The following is a 19,367-nucleotide window of genomic DNA, read 5'->3' on the forward strand; positions in this document are numbered from 1 at the left end:
CGCTGCACTATAATCTAATTATAATAATAATAATTTAGTATCCTGATAATATTTTTTATTTATAAAACTTTCTAATAATTTATTACGTTGTTTATTTCCTGCATTAATCGTGTACTTACTTTTGAATACGTTAATAAACAATTGATATGGTTACCGACTTACCGTGTTGGCTACATCAGCAACATGTGTGTGTATCTTTACGAAATAGCAAAAAAGGCTGATTACATTATAAAATATATCAGAACAATTTTGTTAGAAACTTAATGTCATAAAGTATTATAATATATCGTATAATATAATTAGTAATTCGGAATAAATAATGTACAATTTAATTAAATTAATTTACTTTTCTTACTACCCTGGTAATAAATAATAATATTTGAATGCGAATACTAGAATTTAGTATTGACTAAACTTATTGTGAACGCACCGACTGTAAATTTATTGAACATGGCGTCGTTTTGGCCATCAAATGAATCTTTGAATTTACAATTTAATTAATTTCTTTTCTTAAACTCTGTCTATTACGTATTTTATTTGTTGATTGTGATCTTATTGTGTTTTATTAATTAAGATTTCGCCTGTTGAGATTTTGGAGACTGCCGAGTTTCCAAAATAGTGGAGATGAGTGTGTCTGTTGTTTTGCAGTGATAACTAGGTTCTTTATACATGAATTCGCGGGGTTGGTCATTAGGATGCTGCCGACAGTGGAGGAGAGTCGCGGTTATGATTTCCAGGATCCTGAAAATGTGGACAAGTGGCAGGGTCTTTTCGTCAACTCACTGCGCAAGGTTTGTATACAAATGTTTAAGACTACAATTGAATAAATTTCGTGTTACATCTACGTCTATTATGTTGTGTAAGTGTTATATTCTAAATATCAGGATAAAAGAAATTTAGTTTAATATATATTAGGTTAAATTTGAACATTTGTATATCTAGGTAATTAGGTAGTATACATTGTTTTCAGAGGCTCATGATACTGATTCTGTTTTTTAAGATGTTTGTTAAGATAACAATTGTAATTCTGACAGAGGTTACTGCAGTTTTACCGGTTATTTTATCAATATTATAGATTAGTGTATGAAAGTAATTACTTACTTTTTTTCATTCATTTGCAGCAGAAAATGCTGCATCTGTAAATCTTGTTTTGTGATACCCAAATATGTAGTGTGTTTGTAAGGTATTGTTTATATTATAATCATCTTACTATAGAATTTACACATAAAAGGTTAGTAAATAGTGATTAATTGTTTAAATTGTGAAGCGGAAGCTCTAAGAGTTGGCTCCTTCTTTCTCTCACTCTAGGAATTCGAAGGTTATATATAAAATACACACTGTAAGAACATAGCCATCCATTAGTATTAAACCTCTCAACCATGACAATATTTTATGTAATATATATTTATTATCATTTATATTGCACACATTTTGCAATAACTACATGTTTATTCCTTTTTTGTTTTATATATATGTACCAAATAAAGAATAAACATGTAGTTAACACAGTACATATGTATGGGTGTTTCTCTGTAAACTGGGCAAGGCGTCCTAAGAGGGAACTTATTTGCTATACATGGATATTTATATTTATAAATAAGATTTATTTTCAATAAATCTTATTTAGGGAATATCCATCTAGGTATTTATTAAAATACAGCAGATGAACCAAAAATATTCCCATTAGTTTTGAATCTATTAAGCATTCTCTGGAAATTCTGTACAGGGGACTGTTAATTGAATAAAAAGATACAATTTTTATATCAAAATGCTTTATTTGTATATTATAATTCAACTTCGGTTAACAATTATGTAACTAAACCTTGGAAAAAATTATAAATCTGATTTAACTGTATGATATCGTATTCAGACTCAAACTTCAGCACTGAAATCTTAATATTGACTTTTTTAGTTATTTCACAATCATATAATCTTCATTTTTAAATGGTAGTACTATACAGAATTTGGTCCAACTTCATTTTCAAATTCTGAATTAGTGTAAACAACTTCTACATTAGGTATTGGCTTGTTCATAAATGCAGGAGACTGTTGCCAGAGGACTGTTTAATTTGATTTCATTGATAAATAGTATAAATAAAAATAAGTCTTACCTGAGGACTGGCTGTTAACCCAACAGCATAAACTGACTTCCACAGAGGGATTCTCTCATAGTTCTAAATATGATGGATTTCATGCTGTAATGGCAGCTACCACATAAACTTCAGAATTGTTTGTTTGTTTGTTTGTTTGTAACACTTTATTGTACAGTAAATACATTTAAATTAACTAAAGATACAATGGGTATTGTTTTGATTATGATTGCTTAGTTTGAATTTGACTACTTACATGTGATGAAGATGGCAGTGCAGTATAGCATGTGTTCATTGTTTACTGTTTATTCATATGTATATGTATCAGCTCAGAAGCGAAAGCACAAAACACTGACAATTAAAGAAAATGTGATATTTTAGATCTGTAACCAATCTTTCAGTAATTGACATACATGATGAAATATGATTTATACTTCAAAGTGCATATACATAGATACATATATAACATAGAATTTTATCACTGGACCTATAATTTGTCTGATTACAAGATACTCTTTTGTAAAAAATTCCAGACTACAGGGTACCCTTAGGCCTCTATAATCTCTCTAACCCTCTGTAATCTGACAAATTTGATGGTCTGACACTGCTCTGCAAAACATTTGTCGGATAACCGGGGGTTCTCCTGTATATTGTTGTATTCCATTAAACATAGAAATGACATTGTATAATATTTAGAATAAATGATTTAGATTTTATTCAAAGGAACTGTTGACAAAATGCAGACAAAGGAAAGACAAAATTTCAATGTATTTTTTTCTAATTGTGAAATAACATTAATGTAAAACATAGGTTTCCTTAACAATCAAACAATAATAGGACAACATGATTAATTCCAATAGTTAACAGTCTCTATTAGTTTAGTCTGTAGTAACTATTCTGGTTTGGTGACATGCCAAGTGACTGGTATTTGGGCCTATTAAAACAATTTTGCTACAATAAAGTTTATTTTCTTAGATTTGAAGTGTTGAGCAGTATATTATGTTTTTTTTAATTTTTTTAATTTATTTTAATGAATATTGGCCTGTGACATAGAGTAGTGTCTAGTTTACAGAGACATGTCCATGTACAAAAGTTCTTTTAGAATTGAAAGAATGAAAGAAAATATTTATTAATACCATTGCATTCTCATATGTATGGGTTAAAAAAAAAATGTATATATATATATAGATATATATATATATATCTATAGGTAAACCAGGCATACTCAAATACAAAATAAATTGCTGACAAGTTGCATATATAGTACATTAGTGCCTATGAATGAGACGGAATAAAATATATATTTATACCTAATAGTAGATATAAATTGTTCTCAAGTTGTAATTATAACTCATATAACTATAAAATTTTTGTAGGTACTAGACCAAGTGCATCCAACATTAAATGCTGAAGACAGTGCATTGCAGTATGTGGAGTCTTTGTGTTTACGGCTGCTCGCCATGCTTTGTGCAGTGCCATCCCCACTTACTGTACAGGTATGCATGATTAACTTCTATTACTCTCATGTAAAAAATATCTCCAAGAATTTTTTTATGCTTGGAGATATTTTTTTACATTTCAGTATAATAAAAATATATGATACTTTTACTATATCGAATTTGTATAGTTCTAGCATAGGAGCTCATTACACAATGTGCGGGGTGGAACTTTTAATTTTTTTCCAGAGAAAATTGATATCACTTCCTATTGGAGTTTGTAGTTAGCATTAATAAAGTAACGAACTTTGGCCATTCACATTTATCAAATTTAATTAAAATATAAAAAAAATATCTATTTCAAAATATTCAGTACATACCTATACTATATATTGTATCAAGTATGATTATCTTTAGTATTCTTCTATGGATATTGTCATCAACATTTAACATTTTAACCACTGACAAAATATCAGAGCAGACATTCTTTCATCTTCAAATAGTATCTGTTAAGAATAGTTGACAAGTTGACTAATATGGTATAATATCATTAATAGTATATTTTATTCTATGTGTTAACATCAGGATGTGGAAGAACGAGTGGCGCGAACGTTCCCGACGCCACTCGACAAATGGGCACTCGCAGACGCTAGGGACGCTGCAGTACAACGACGCCGCCGTGCTTTGTTGCCGCTCGACAAGTTGCACCATATGCTTCAAAAGGTAAAATAGAGAAGATAAGGAGAAGTACATCTTAATTTGGGAGCATAAATAAATTTATATCTACAGTTCTAAAGATAAATTGGCAAAATTGGTATAGGATCAATATAGAAGTAAACAAGAAGGGTCATCGCAATTCAATTATTTTTAATAATTCAATCACAATTAACCTAGTATTTATGCTAATACATAGATAAAGATATATAAAAGAAAATAGATAGATTAAAGATAATAACATCAAATTTATTATATCATTTAATAAAAAAAAACAATAATCAAATTGTCCTCTTTTTAAAGGCTGTAAAGCATTTTTTTCAATTCATAACTTGCTTTTAGTCTATATTTATTTTTTAATATAAGATTTTTAAGCGTGAATCTGCTTTGCTCACTGGATAATCCACCTCTTTTTGGGCATAAAAAATTTTAGTTACTAGTTTAGATTCTTTGAATACTTTATAATCATGGATAATCATGATTATAAAGTCTTCAAAGAATCAGTATCCTTATTACTTATGTCTTAACATTGTACAAACATGTAGCCACTCATTTTAAAAACTTTAGAATTGTTTTCACTAACAGGAGGTCCTTCTATACAAGATCGATATGTCAGTATCAGTCTTCATCACAGCAATACTGGAGTATGTCAGCTCGGATATACTGAAGTTGGCTGGGAACTTTGTGAAGAAGATTTCTCAGAAGTCTGGCTATGAGACTATTACACTCTCTGATATAAAGACAGCCATGTGCGCTGATAAGGTAATTTATTTAGCTGCTTCACCAATTTTTCAATTGCAATTTTTTTTGTGCACGATGATGTGATATCACTCTTGCTTTAACTGAATTTTTCAGCCTGCCGTCAGTAGGCGATTATAAGATGACGGAGCCAGTTACGTCTGTTACCAAATGTAATGAAAAAATAAAAATAAAATTATCTTTATTAGCGTTAGGTCTTGCTTCCCTACATTATGAATGAAAACTATATTCAAACTGTTAAGAAGCTATTGCGTGCATTGAAGATTAACGTGCACAAATGCATGTCAAAAAACCGTATACACCCGAAAATTCTTAAATGTTATTAATTATAACATAAGTATAACACGAGGAATTGTATGTCAACATACGTATAACATGTAATTATATCTTAAAACTATTATAAACGCAAAAGTTAGTATGTATGGATGTTTGTTACTCTTTCACGCAAAGACTACTGAACGGATTTTGATGAAACTTACAGTAATATAGGTTATGCATCAGAATAACAAAGGCTATATTTTTTATTGAAAGTTAACGCGTGAAACCGCGGGCACAGATAGTATAAACATATTTAGTACATGTGTAATTGTATTTGATGTACAGTGTGAGATTGTTTACGATTTGACTGCAGGTACTCATGGATATGTTTTACCAAGAGTCAGAGATGGCCTCCGAGGCTGGTAGCAGTACAGCGGAACAGCGAGGTCGGCGAGGTTCCTTGACTTATGCAGAACTGGTTAGGGATCTGTTAACCGATGAGAAACACTTCCTCAGAGAATTGCATCTTATTATCAGAGTGTTTAAAGATGAGCTGGAGAAGATACTGGATAAGGATAGTCGGGTGAGATTATATTTTTTAATAATGATTGATTTAAAAAGACAGTTGTATCGTCAGAGTGACAGCCTTCACCTAGTAATTTCTTGTATGCAATCTGTTAGTAATAACAAAACTGATCGCAAGTAGAACCATTAAAAATAATATGGTGGAATATAAATTATAGTAATCTTATACCTATATGTTTTTACCACTATACCATTTGTATTTGTGTAGGTGTAGGATAATTACTTGTTTCATACAATCCATATTTTTATTTACAGTCAATTTCATTAATATTCGGCAACATAGTGGACATCTATGAGTTAACCACCACGCTGCTGGGGAACCTCGAAGACGCGATGGAGATGTCTCAGGACTCACCCACTCCCTACATTGGCAGCTGCTTCGAAGGTGATATATCTTTTGTTTTATAATAAAATTAGGTTTGGATTATCTGTGTGTTTTCGACATCAATTCGAACACTTTACCTATTCTTTAAGAGTCTAGCGATAGCATTAAGATATGGAAATGTTCATCTTAATAAGTTATTTTCTTTTGATGTGTCCCATGATGTGTGAATCTTTCCGTAAGACCAAAGCTGCCCTAGTAGACTTAATGAATGTGCAGGTATATAGGTATATATACATAGAATGCGGTTAATGTGTACCAGTGAATCAATAATTCAATATGACTTAATTTAACGGTAACAAAAGTGATAAAAAATATATCAATAAACAATTTTCACTTTGATCTACAGAGCTAGCGGAGGTTGAAGAGTTTCGTGCATACGTCCGTTATGCGAACATCGTAACACAGAAGGAGTCCCGTGATGAGTTGCAGCGGATTGTTGATGATCCACTTGTGAGTTATTGCATCAAGTTATTATTATGAACTTTTGCGTTCTAGCATTACGCCCCCTCTTATTTTCCTCTATAATAGTGATGATATTTTGTTATCATTTGAGACATTGATATGTCGAATCTATGATTTTATATAATAGTAAAAATAGGACAGTAAACTGTGAAATATTAACAATATACCATCTAGCCTTCAGTTATTTTGTATTCTGACTTGTGTCGTTATACATTCTCATTTCTATTACATAAGTTCAACTTCAAGTAATGGTTTATTAAGTAGGTTAATGTTGTAATAAATGACAACTTATTAATGATTCTAAATGTAACTTAATTTATTATGTGTTAAACATTGTTGATTTTTATTAACCGAAAGTCATTAACTTTTTATATTAGACTAATCAAAACTTTTATTAAAATTATGAAATGGTTGAAATAATTACTTTCTTTCTTAGTAGTATCTATAAAAAATAAAGTATGAGCTGGTTAACAATTTGTTTTTACAGCTGTCTGAGAAACTGGATACCGCGGGTCATGGATTTCGATTGGCAGTGAAATATTACTTGCCTAAACTGCTCCTTGCGCCTATCGCACACGTCTTCCTTTATCACAACTACGTACTCGAGCTTCTACCTATAGCACCTGCCACTGAAGATAGAGAGAGCTTTAAGCAGGTTAGTATATTTAATGTGACGGAAGTGTGAACCTCTCATAATTTATTCATGATAAGTATATGCGTTATTGATCGTTTCTTTTCATATGCAAACTGTATTAAACATTCTTGTCTCTTATTCCGTTTTCCATATCCATACTTGTATGCATAATGGATACTGGGATGGCTGACTGCTGTACTACTCGACTTTTTTTTACTGTTTAGAGCACTTTAGGGTTTCATACTATTACATAACTGCCAGTTTCAATATTTTTGAAATTAGAATAGTTTAGCAGTGTTTCATAATAAATACGCGGTTAAGATGTATTGCCTTTGCCAGCAGTATTAAAATGTTATTAAAACGAACACTGACAATATGAAACAAACTTGATTAATGACCAAATTTTTATTACTATATGAAGTGCTTAGTTTTTTAATAACAATGTATTAAAATATGATAATATATTAATTATTTTATTTACAGGTCGAATGCAATTTACATCCAATCAAGAAATTATTAATTAAAGCATTGGGAAATGGCCCTAAAATGTAAGTATACATAAAACATAATTTAAGGTCTAAAAGATTTCCCTCCCTTTTGAGGGCGAGACCTTGGATTTAGCGCGCTTACCCAGAAGAAATCTATACATCGTAGACTTGAGTAATCCTGGGTTGTGTTTCTCCGGGAACACAACAGCTCGTAATTATTCCTCTAATCATCAGTTTTCATAAATTCATCGTGTCGTGTCGTGTCCTAACATTTTTCCTCGTTTTCTTTCATCCTGAGTACTTCTTAATTTCTTACTTTATCTTTCCAGCTAATTCTTTCGATCCTTTTCCAACACCACATTTCGAAAACATCTAATTTGTCCAATATTATTAACTAAATGTTAATGTAATTTATGTGAGTGATGATTTGCGGTCGTTGTGGCAGGGACGCGACGCTGCGGATGGCGTCTCGGTCACGACGGCAGCTGGCCATAGAGAAGTGCAACGAACTGGCGCGCCTCGTCGACAACTGGGACAACCGTGACATTGGACAGTGTTGCAACGAGTTCATTCGAGGTATGATCCATAGAATACTTCCTTACTAATATTATAGGTGCGAAAGTAACTTGTGTTATAAAGTAACTCTGTCTGTCACGCTTTCACGCCGAAATACTGAATCGATTTAAATCAAATTTGGTACACAGATAATCTAGTAGGACATAAACTACTTTTTAATGCGAAAATAAGGTTGTAAAGGGCTGAAAGGGGAGATGAAAGGTTTATTAGAAGTATTGTCATTTTTAAAGCTAGAAAGTTGAAACTTATATTTTAGACTGTTGATTAAATATAAATAATGTGACAATCAGAGTTAGTGAAAATTTTACCTCGAGTCCGTAAGGTAAAATTTTCACTACCTTTATTAAATTAAATGTAAAATAAAATAGGGGATAAAAGTTTGCCTGGAAATTTGACATTTTTGAAACTAGAACGGTGTCATTCATGTGTTTTTTTTTGTAAAATAGTCTAAATAATTAAAATGCTATTCAGGGTCACGCAGACGAAGACGGGCAAAGCTAGTATGATTTGAATTTAAAAAAAATCCCCGTGTTGACTAGATAAACAATCAGACATATAATACATTTACACCAGTGTGACTTGACTGAAGACTTAATAGCTTAAAATACCTATTTAAGAAATAAGGTAGACATTGAGTCTATTAGGTATAAAGTTAAGTGATATGATATTTGATGTATGCACAGAGGACACATTATCAAAGATTGGTCCGGGTCGCCGGATAGCAGAGCGACGGGCATACTTGTTCGACGGTCTCTTATTACTGTGCAAGCCAATTACTAGTTTGGTGAGTTTAACTTTTAATTGTTAAAAATACGTGTCTAGTCCTAACACCGGAAGGATACTTTATACAAGTTCGTTTGCCTTGGTATCTATTTACCCTCAAGTAACATGCTGGTTCCAGAATATATTTCATATAAATGTTTGAAAAGAATATATAGCACAGGGTCTAAGGCGATGGCGAACATGATATGGAATATAATATGGAAGTATGAAATCGCCGGTTTACATGACTGTAGATTATATAGTTACGAGAAGACGTATCATCCTTGCCGATCAATAGCGACCTGACATGGTAGTTTTTAGCAATAAGGTCACTAGTAACATTACCACAGGCGACTCGTAAATATATGCCCTGGGTTAAACTACTCAGGGCCTACCTTCTTATATTTTTCAACTAAAAAAAAATTATTCAATGTATCGCCTATTGTTTTCAGTGAGGGCTAGGGGCTCTTTATATCTACGGGATTCCTGGGCCGCAGCGCAAAAAGCCCTTAGGTAGAACTGCCCCTGCATTACTAATAATCCACTTCCCATATAATGCATCTGTATTTAGCTGCCGTATCTGTATGTAACTGGGAGCCGTGTGCCTACAGGTGGGCAGCGCGGGTGGAGCGCTAGCGGCAGGCGCCACTGCACAGCTTAAACTCAAGGAGAAACTTCACGTACGGAAAATGGAACTCGTTGACCGCAACGACGCCGACGGTGAGTAGTCCCTGATAATGACAGGAAATGCAATAGATCACAAGCAATATTCTTAGGAGAGGGCAGTAGAAGCATTGTCAACTGTCCACATTGTGGTCAATGTTCTAGTTGATATGCCTACATGTTGCAAATATATTATTCTAAAGGGAATGGGTTGACTTTGGCTCATCTCGTTGGCAGAGTAAAGTCATTTTCGATAACTACCATTTTTACCACAAGTTAGTGACAGATCGTAAATGCGCACTACAGTAACTTGGCAGATTAAAATAATTCTCTATACCTACCATTTCTACCACAAGTAAACGACAATAAGCGTTTTGTTTATTATTGATACGATAATCCAGTATAACCTCGACATATGTCTACGACCTCGTCTTAGTCCACAGGAGTGAGTAAGCCGCTACATAAATTATAACATTACATTCCATTAGATTGCCTGTCGCTTTGTTTTCATAAAGGAATAATGTATTACATTTTTCGTATTTAGGTTGTCTACTAATAGGTAATAATGGTATTTGCATTGGTTGTACACAGAGGGTCGTCACCTGGTGGAACTAAATCCACGCGTGGGCGGTGCAGTGCTACTGGCTTGCGCCTCCTGCGCTGAGAAACGGCACTGGATGTGCGACCTTGTCATGCTCAACACAAAGCCGATGCTCGATCGCACACTAGACAGGTGAGTGTTAAAATAATAAAATAGAATTATAAATATAATCATATCATATCTCTGAACAATTCACACAACATCATCTAGACCCGAGGTAAGCAGAGCTTGTGTTATGGGTACTAGACAACAGTATTATCCATAGATTTTTTTGAATATATATGTACATAGAAAACGCCCAGACCGAACATAACTATTAGTATTAACAAATGTATATATAAACTAAACAAATAAAACGCTTCCAACATATTTAACATACTCTGCTAAAGCGAGCGTAACCCGAAAGCGCAAACGCAGAAGCTAAAAGAATTACAAAAATATGCTCAATAAAAATAAAACGCCCAAACCGATATAAACAATCATACTCCTGTATACAAATGCTTGTATCGTGTAAGAAATCGAATTCGCAACCTGTTAAACCCTAGACAACTGAAGACGTCAAATAGAATTATGATCATAGAAAACAATATATGTACGAATTCCATATTTATTACTATTATTATTAAAAAAGAATGAAGACAATGATGATACATAGAAATTTAAGTAACAAATAGTAATATTGCAAACAAGATCAAGGTGTGTCACACTAGAGTGCCAATATTAAATATAAATTCCACTGTTATTGAAATTACTATTGTTTCTTTTTTTATTTTTCTTCGAGCATTGTTCTTTGCGAGGTGAATATGTTGTGATGGATTGGTTATAGCATCCTGTTGGATTTGGAGCGACGTCATCCGCTCAGGCTACCGCCAGTGTCACTGTATCGGTTTGCAGTACCAGACTCGCCCCAAAACATCGTCTTAGAAGAGCCCCCACGACATCAGGCGGATAACGCGCCACCGCCTCTTATTAAGGTAGTATGAATTAATTAATTTCTCGTGGTATATACAAGTTTCTTTTAATATCATATTTTACCCCTCTGATCCGTCCCCCGTCCAATTCAAACGGGCATCGAAATTACTACGGCCTGAGTCGAGGTTCGAACACCTAGTGGTCCCTCAGACTAAAGTCGTATCCGTCAGTCGGGAAGCCTTCAACGACTCCATAAGTCCATCCACGTGTTTAGAGTGCCATCTGCACTCGCCCCCTATAGTCCGGTGTAACTATAAAGGCCAGCTGCAGCCAACACCATTAGAGCAGTCCCTAAAAGTAACAAATTTTACTAGTTGAAGATAGAAAGGTGCACGTTCCTGCACCAGTCTATTTTTCCCTTAAATTTCTCCCTTATCACTTAGGGGTATGAAAAATAGATAGTAGCCAATACTCAGACCTACTGAATATGCATATAAAATTTCATAAAAATCGGTCAAGCCGTTTCGGAGGGGTATGATAACTAACAACATTTTTTTTAGGGTGCTACACTCTTAAAACTGGTGGAGCGTCTCACGTACCACATCTATGCGGATTTAAAGTTGGTCCGCACGTTCCTCACCACATACCGCTCGTTCTGCTCGCCCGGGGAACTTCTCGATTTGCTGGTTGAGAGGTTCAACATACCAGAGCCGAGTGAGGTTTACGACGCACCCAGACCTGGTGAGTGCAATGTAGTTTGCTCGAGCATAAGTGTCTTGTCTCCCGTATTAATACTTGAATTAAAAAGGTTTACAATGTAGTAATTGGAAGAAAATCGGATATTCGTTATTTGTTAGAAATATACAATGTAATATCTAGAACAATTTACACACCATCTAGTCTCAAGCTAAGCAGAGCGTGAGTGAATGAGTACTAGACAATTAGTACAAATAATAGATTACTTGTTTTTGTAAAAGCATACACAATAATTATAGAAAACACCCAGACTGATACAAACAATTCTCTGTGCCGTGAGTAGAATCAAGCCCACAATCATCGGAAGTAAGGCGGTGTGCCACTAGACCACTGAGGCTGTCAATATATGTATTAGGCGATCGTTACAATATTGGATAACATTGCCTATCAAATATTCGTAATCTATAATTTTATATCAGTTATAACGTGATTTGTGACGGAAATCATAAATATGCTCACCATATACTAGTAACAATTTGCACATATACAATTGACGAAGTACCTGAAAGTAAAAAAAATACTAATACATTTATATTATATACTAGCTGTTCCCGCGACTTCGTCCGTGTGTAATTTAATTTTATTTTCTAAAATAAAAGTAGCCTAAGTTACTCTTTATTACATCGGCTACCTACCAAAAAAAGTCCCATCAAAATCGGTCCAGCCATTTAAGAGATTAGCCGGAACAAACAGACCGACAGACAGACAGAAAAAATTGTAAAAAATGTTATTTTGGTGTTTATATCGTATTTATATTCATATGCATGTAGTAAAAAACGGTTATTTCAATATTACAAACAGACACTCCAATTTTATTTATATGTGTAGGTGATTACTATAATATTATGCATTGGCAAAGCATTAATCTTAGTAAGCATATTAATTATTGTATTATTAATTTACTATAAATACCATAACATTTCCCCATGAGCAGCATGGGCATGGACAGGCTTTACTAATTGCAGCGCCATCTATCCAAGTCCGACATAAATATATAACTGTTTCACCACAGTATTTATGTATACATACATTATATGTTAATTTGTGTGTATATGAAGTGATGCAAGTAAGATAATGTACAATTAAAGTAAATAATTACATTGAAACCAGGGACCAAATTATGTAACGATGTTATTAACAATTCTCGATCATAACTCACTAGCTGTGCCCGCGATTTTGTCTGCGTGGAATAGACGACGAATGGCGAATTTCCATACAAACATTGATCCTATATTTTATTATACCCCCTAAAAAATCTTTACAAACTCTGTATGTCATATTTCTTTATATTTACTCAACAACCTAAAAAATAAGTTTCAAGCTTCTAGCTTTAAAAATAACAATACTTCCACGTACAAAACTTTCATCTCCACTTACAACCCTTTTTTCGCATTAAAATGTAGCCTATGTCCTTTCTTAGGATCTAGACTATCTATGTTCCAAATTTCACTTAAAACTATTCAGTAGTTTTGGCGTGAAAGCGAGACAGAAAGACATAGTTACTTTCGCATTTAGAATACTACTAGTAAGGACTAGTAAGCATTAAAATTGGTCGGTTTACGATTCTCTAGGAACCACTTGAGAGTTGCAAATGCGAGCTAAGTTGTATAGTTCGCAATTGCAACCGTTAACTGGTACAACATTACAACAAAACACATAAATGCAAAATTGTATGCTTTGAACAAATACAATTGAGTCTTGTTAATAAAATCATTACGTAATTAGACCCTAAACATATTTGACTAGTTATAATGAGCTTTCGTCGATTAAAGAGCTTTATTGGGATTAGAAATAAGCATTGATTGGTTCGCTTTACGCTGAAACATAATCATTCACATTGGCCTTGGCATCGTAATGACACTTGTGATAATATGGGTCAAAACACATGAATAACAAAAGTTCGTACACGAGTATCACTGATAGATACGTTATTACCTTTATAACTTTTAAACAAAAGTTTTGTTAGCTAAAATGAAAAGGTAAACTTACTACCTATCATAAATAAAAAATAGAATATGTTTATAAACTAATGTTTAAAAAAAATGTAGGGAATAACATGATATGCCTTTTAAATTGAATTAATTTGAAATCTATTAAGAAATTAATAATATAAAAATAATAATATCATAAAAACATGACATTTTAGAGAACAGCGCTAGATTAAAAAATGTAATGACTATTCAAAAGTGCTTCAATGTAAGTTTATTTGAATAAATGATTTTCTATTCTATTCTAATAATTAGTGTCTGCTTGCATTTTTCTATTTCTATAAATGTATTTTATTGAAATAAAGAAGTCATTTGATTATATGTAACAAAAATTATGTTTAAAACAAAGTTGTCAGTTTATCACAAGAAATAGTAAGCAAACAATAAATATAATGAACATTATATATGACTATTTAATACTGGATTGTTATTAAATCTCCGTACTTCTAATCATTGTAAGCACATTAAATTCGCCTTTTGTATGACATTTCATTGGTTAGAAAATCTAAAATAAAAACTTTAGTGTTAGATGTAATTTGTTGTTAATTAAATATCATCAAATCTGATTATAGCCATAAGACTGATGGCTGATAGAATGATAAAAAAAAGATGTAGTTTGTGATAGGACGTAATGTGTTTTGACCCATGAACCACATTTCACCAAAATTGCCTCTCTGTGCACGCTAGTCACGCGGATCAAGACGAAGAAGGACGCCAGTCCCAACTCATCGCTAAACATTTATGCCGGTAATGTATATGTTAATGTTGGATATAGTGCGCATGTATTAATATGAACCAGTAAGTCGTGTATGTAAACTATTGTTGATTATGTATTGACGATGTTTCGAATGCTAAAATGGTGCCATAAAAATTACAATTATACATGAAATATCTGTATCGGTACTATTCCTTACAATGAAATTATTGGTATATGATTATATTGATTATAATTTATTTTATCATTTAATCATTATGCATGTTCCATTTACAATAAGCGCTAAATGTCAAGTTAAAGTCATAACAACAGATACAAATGCGTTCCATACTTAAAACAGCAGACTGTATTAGAGAAAGTTAGTGCAAGTGCATTTTATTAGCAGTGGCAGAGCTTAATTTACCATGTGGTCTAGTTCACTGGTTTATTCACAGTATAAAATATCGCTAACGGTTTCCATTTCAATCCAGAATATATTTATATCTCTGTGTGTCTGAATTTGCACTTTCGCTTTCAATTCGAACAACCGCCTTGATCGCAAATACACACACTGAGTATCAACTACGTTACACAGCTGTATATTTTTAGTATTTACCTGCACTTGAACATAATGCCATGATCGTACATAGTATGCATTAATATCTGATCGCTTTTATGTGGTGTCATATGATATGCTTTCAAAATATTTCTAAGTTTCTCTTATCTTTACTATTATGAGTGAAATTGTTCTAATAGGTAAGTATTTTGCAGTAAAGTATTTTACGTTACTTCGAGCAGCCCTTTTTTATATATTTTTTGTCTCTATTCGTCAAATTAGAAAATGCAGATGGATTTGTTATACAAAGTGAAGCATGATTTGGCCCATCAGAAATCGTTTATAAATCGTATATAGTGTGATGGCGTGTAGAAATCTATAATTATCTCCTTTTGCTGAACTGCTGTGTATATATGAGACAAGTTCGTTAGTTGATAAACAAGAAATCTAGAATGAGTTGCCTAGTCTTCTATCTTTATAAGAGATCTTAAAGCAATGTATTATATTTTCTATCGGCAGGAGTAGAAATTGAAAAGCAATAATACGTAATACTAGTCCTGCAAAACAATGTCTTAGGTTCCCTACGGACTTTTAGAGTATACACGAATGCCTTTGTATACATATTGGGTTATCTGTGCCCGGTATATAATGGTATAAGATAATTCCATTATGAAGTAACAATTCGTGTATAATGGTTTGCTTGAAAGGTTAAAAAAGCTAATAGAATTTCTAGTACAAGATGCTAAATACTTTGAGTTTTGACAATACAGGAGTTATGCTATATATTCCGTAATGTCACTGTTGATAGTCACGTGTATAAAGTGGACAACCATGTACAACATACATTTCGTTATGACTGTCAGTTTGTCAAAAACTTTTTGCTATCCTTATGTGTACTTATTGCTATGCTGACCAGAAAAGTTTTTTAATATGTTCTATTAAACTTGAATGAATTTGTATTTCTTTCCAAAATATCTTTAGATTAATTTAAATCTTGTACATATAACATAATATTTAATTCTTTATTGCAGACGGAATAGAATGTGTAGGCAGTAGTGATGCAGAGAAGCTCAGTAAGAACACAGCGAGAGAAGACTGGAAAAGGTATAGGAAGAAATTTCAACAACCCGTTAAATTTCGGTGAGTATCAATTCTGTAATTATTAGAAACTATTGAATAAGCAGAAATATTTTTATTCATAAATTCTATTCTCACATTGGTAGTTTTGTTTCATTTATTTATATCATTAGGTTCCACCACTGTTACAGTCTTCTTGACTTTATGATATATTATTATCGTATATTACTCTAAATGTCTTTTATAATTTGTGCAGAGTAATCAATGTACTAAGGCATTGGGTGGATCAACATTTCTATGATTTCGAACGTGAACCGACGCTCTTGGAACGCCTGCGTGAGTTCCTCGAGTCAGTGGATGGGAAACCGATGAGGAAGTGGGTCCAGAGCGTACTGAAGACTCTCCAGAGGAAGGTCAGTAAAGTTTAGTTCAGTAGTTTTGTAGTGATCTTTTTATGTAAGAGTAACTGTTGGTCAATCCATTGATTTGGTTTCTTAGAATACCTACCATACCGAGACTTCAAGTAATTTAGATAGATTTATAATATAAAAAAACCGATTTCAATATTTATACAATTATTAATGGGAACAACCAACACAGGAATACATTTCTAAAAAAATGTCTACATAGGTCTCATATATCTTCACCTAACATTCTTCGCTCTGTATGTATGGTCTCTGTATAGTTCGGTAAAACAATTGTTTCTTGTTACAAAATGTAGTATATATAAATATATATATAATATATTATATATTTTAGATATCTGATAATATGTACAATTTCAGAGCGGGCAGGGCGCGGAGCCGGAGGGCGGCGGGTGCGGCGGGTGCGGCGGCGGCGGGGGCGGGGGCGGCGTGTCGCACGTGTTCAACCGCGCGCCGCCCGCCCTCGTGCGCCACGTGGCCGACCCCGACCGCCACGTCTGGCACCCGCTCGCGCTGCACCCGCTCGAGCTCGCGCGACAGCTCACGCTGCTCGAGTTTCAACTCTATCGACAGGTGAATTCAGTTGAATTTATATTATTTAAACAAATTTAATGTTCTTAATATAATATACATTATATGAAATTACCCATTGTAACTAAAAAGTTTTTTATTCTCCAAACTAGGTGCGCCCTTCGGAGTTGGTGGGTGCGGTGTGGACCAAGAAAGATAAAGAAAGATCTAGCCCCAATTTACTTAGGATAATTAAACACACCACAAACGTAAGTTCTTGATAGCTTGAGAGATTACTATTCCTTATTTTAATGTTTCCCTTTTCATTCTGTTTGTGATTTGATTATAATGAATATTATTGACAAACAAATTGTAGGAAAGAGATCATATGTATTTAATTTAATTTAATTATATGTAAACTTTCAACTGCGCTGAGTATTAGTTGATTGGTGATGAATTCCAATTTAATCCATTGGAATTCACCAGTAATTAATAATTAATAATTCTGTAATAGTGTTTTTTATGTGAGAGAAACAATAAATAAATAGTTCCATTAATGAGTTCAATTCCAAGAAGTACAGTGTGGAGGTATTAATTAGAGATAAATGTATTTGAGGTACAGAAATTATTTCCCTAGTTTATATTATAATTTAATATACAGTTTACACGGTGGATGGAGAAATGGATAGTGGAGAGTGAGAATTTGGAGGAGCGCGTAGGAGTGGTGTGCCGGCTGTTGGAGGTGGCGGTAGCATTGAGGGACCTCAACAACTTCAACGGAGTGCTCGCCGTGGTGGCAGCCTGCGGCAGCGCCAGCGTACACAGACTGAAGGCCACCTTCCAGGTACTCGCATAGACATCTTACTAATGTTATAAACGCGAAAGTTTTCTGTGTGGATGGAGGAATGTTTGTTACTCTTTCACTGAATGGATTTTAACGAAACTACAATAATATAGCTTATACATCAGAATAACACATATGCTATAAATTACACGCGGGTGAAACCGCGGGCACAGCTAGTAGATTACATAGTGGACGTGTGGGGATGTCGCTCACTCACACAAGTGTCACGTCCAATCAGACAATCTAGAGATTCTATATGTGATGATATTATTTTATCGTTATTTGATGATTGCTCACGCTATCACAGGTATAATGTAATCTGGATGTCTATCTTTACCGAATACCTAGGTATGTTTAATGTGACTGCAAATACCTGTAATCACAGGATGAAGTAAAAGATTTGATTTTAAATATTCAATTATTCAATATATTTATTACTTGCTGTACCCGCGACTTCGTCCGCGTAATAATGAAAAAATATTTAACTCAATTAACACAATATAAGTCAAATAAATAAGTTTCATCATTTTAGCTTAAAAAATGATAAAAAATAAATATTTAATCAATAGGCTAAAAAATAAATTTCAATCTTCTAGCTTTAAACATGACGATACATCTATATGACCTTGGATCTACCCTTTCAATCCTCTTGTAACCCTTTTTCACATTAAAAAGTAACCTATGTCCTTTCTTAGGATCTAGTCTATCTATGTCTGTTTCAAATTTCAATTTAAATCGGTTCAGTATTTTTTTCCTACCCCCCCTCCCCCTAAGAGTAAAAATTTTACAAACATTGAATGTCATATTTATTGATATTTAAACAACAGCCTAAAAATGAGTCTCAAACTTCTAGTTTTAAAAAATGACGATTCTTCATACAGCGTACCATTGCAATTACAATCCTTTTTTCACATTCAAAAGTACCCTATATTCTTTGTCCGGGTGTAAATCTACCCCAAAAGAACCAATGAAAATAGTTTTATTGTTCTAGTTTCAAAAATTACGAATTTACATAATAACTATCATCCCCTATTTTATTTTACCCTCTTAAGGATAAATTTTATACAAACAATGAATGTCATATTTATTTATATTTAATCAACAGCTTCAAAAATAAGTTTCAAGCTTCTAGCTTCAAAAATGACGATTTTACATAAAAACTTTCATCCCCTATTTTATTTTGCCCCCTTAA

The 19,367-nt window shown here is 33.2% G+C and overlaps 1 protein-coding gene across 1 annotated transcript in view; it reads left to right on the forward strand.

Moving 5' to 3' along the window:
- Positions 1 to 479: 479 nt before the first annotated feature.
- LOC131854508 (protein son of sevenless-like) overlaps positions 480 to 19,367 on the forward strand; it is a 30,752-nt gene continuing 11,864 nt past the window's right edge. The window contains exons 1-20 of the mRNA XM_059205639.1: positions 480 to 791; positions 3,467 to 3,586; positions 4,112 to 4,249; positions 4,826 to 5,002; positions 5,631 to 5,840; positions 6,098 to 6,227; positions 6,574 to 6,677; positions 7,177 to 7,344; positions 7,807 to 7,871; positions 8,257 to 8,387; positions 9,071 to 9,171; positions 9,761 to 9,869; positions 10,404 to 10,545; positions 11,240 to 11,387; positions 11,886 to 12,066; positions 16,351 to 16,459; positions 16,653 to 16,809; positions 17,182 to 17,394; positions 17,505 to 17,600; positions 17,993 to 18,175. Coding sequence (XP_059061622.1) covers positions 696 to 791; positions 3,467 to 3,586; positions 4,112 to 4,249; positions 4,826 to 5,002; positions 5,631 to 5,840; positions 6,098 to 6,227; positions 6,574 to 6,677; positions 7,177 to 7,344; positions 7,807 to 7,871; positions 8,257 to 8,387; positions 9,071 to 9,171; positions 9,761 to 9,869; positions 10,404 to 10,545; positions 11,240 to 11,387; positions 11,886 to 12,066; positions 16,351 to 16,459; positions 16,653 to 16,809; positions 17,182 to 17,394; positions 17,505 to 17,600; positions 17,993 to 18,175 — 2,778 coding nt within the window. The 5' untranslated portion in view covers positions 480 to 695. The remainder of the gene's footprint in view (positions 792 to 3,466; positions 3,587 to 4,111; positions 4,250 to 4,825; positions 5,003 to 5,630; positions 5,841 to 6,097; positions 6,228 to 6,573; positions 6,678 to 7,176; positions 7,345 to 7,806; positions 7,872 to 8,256; positions 8,388 to 9,070; positions 9,172 to 9,760; positions 9,870 to 10,403; positions 10,546 to 11,239; positions 11,388 to 11,885; positions 12,067 to 16,350; positions 16,460 to 16,652; positions 16,810 to 17,181; positions 17,395 to 17,504; positions 17,601 to 17,992; positions 18,176 to 19,367) is intronic.

The sequence above is a fragment of the Achroia grisella genome, unplaced genomic scaffold (genome assembly GCF_030625045.1).
Source record: "Achroia grisella isolate CSIRO2021 unplaced genomic scaffold, CSIRO_AGI_Agris_v1 utg1186, whole genome shotgun sequence".
Taxonomy (NCBI): domain Eukaryota; kingdom Metazoa; phylum Arthropoda; class Insecta; order Lepidoptera; family Pyralidae; genus Achroia; species Achroia grisella.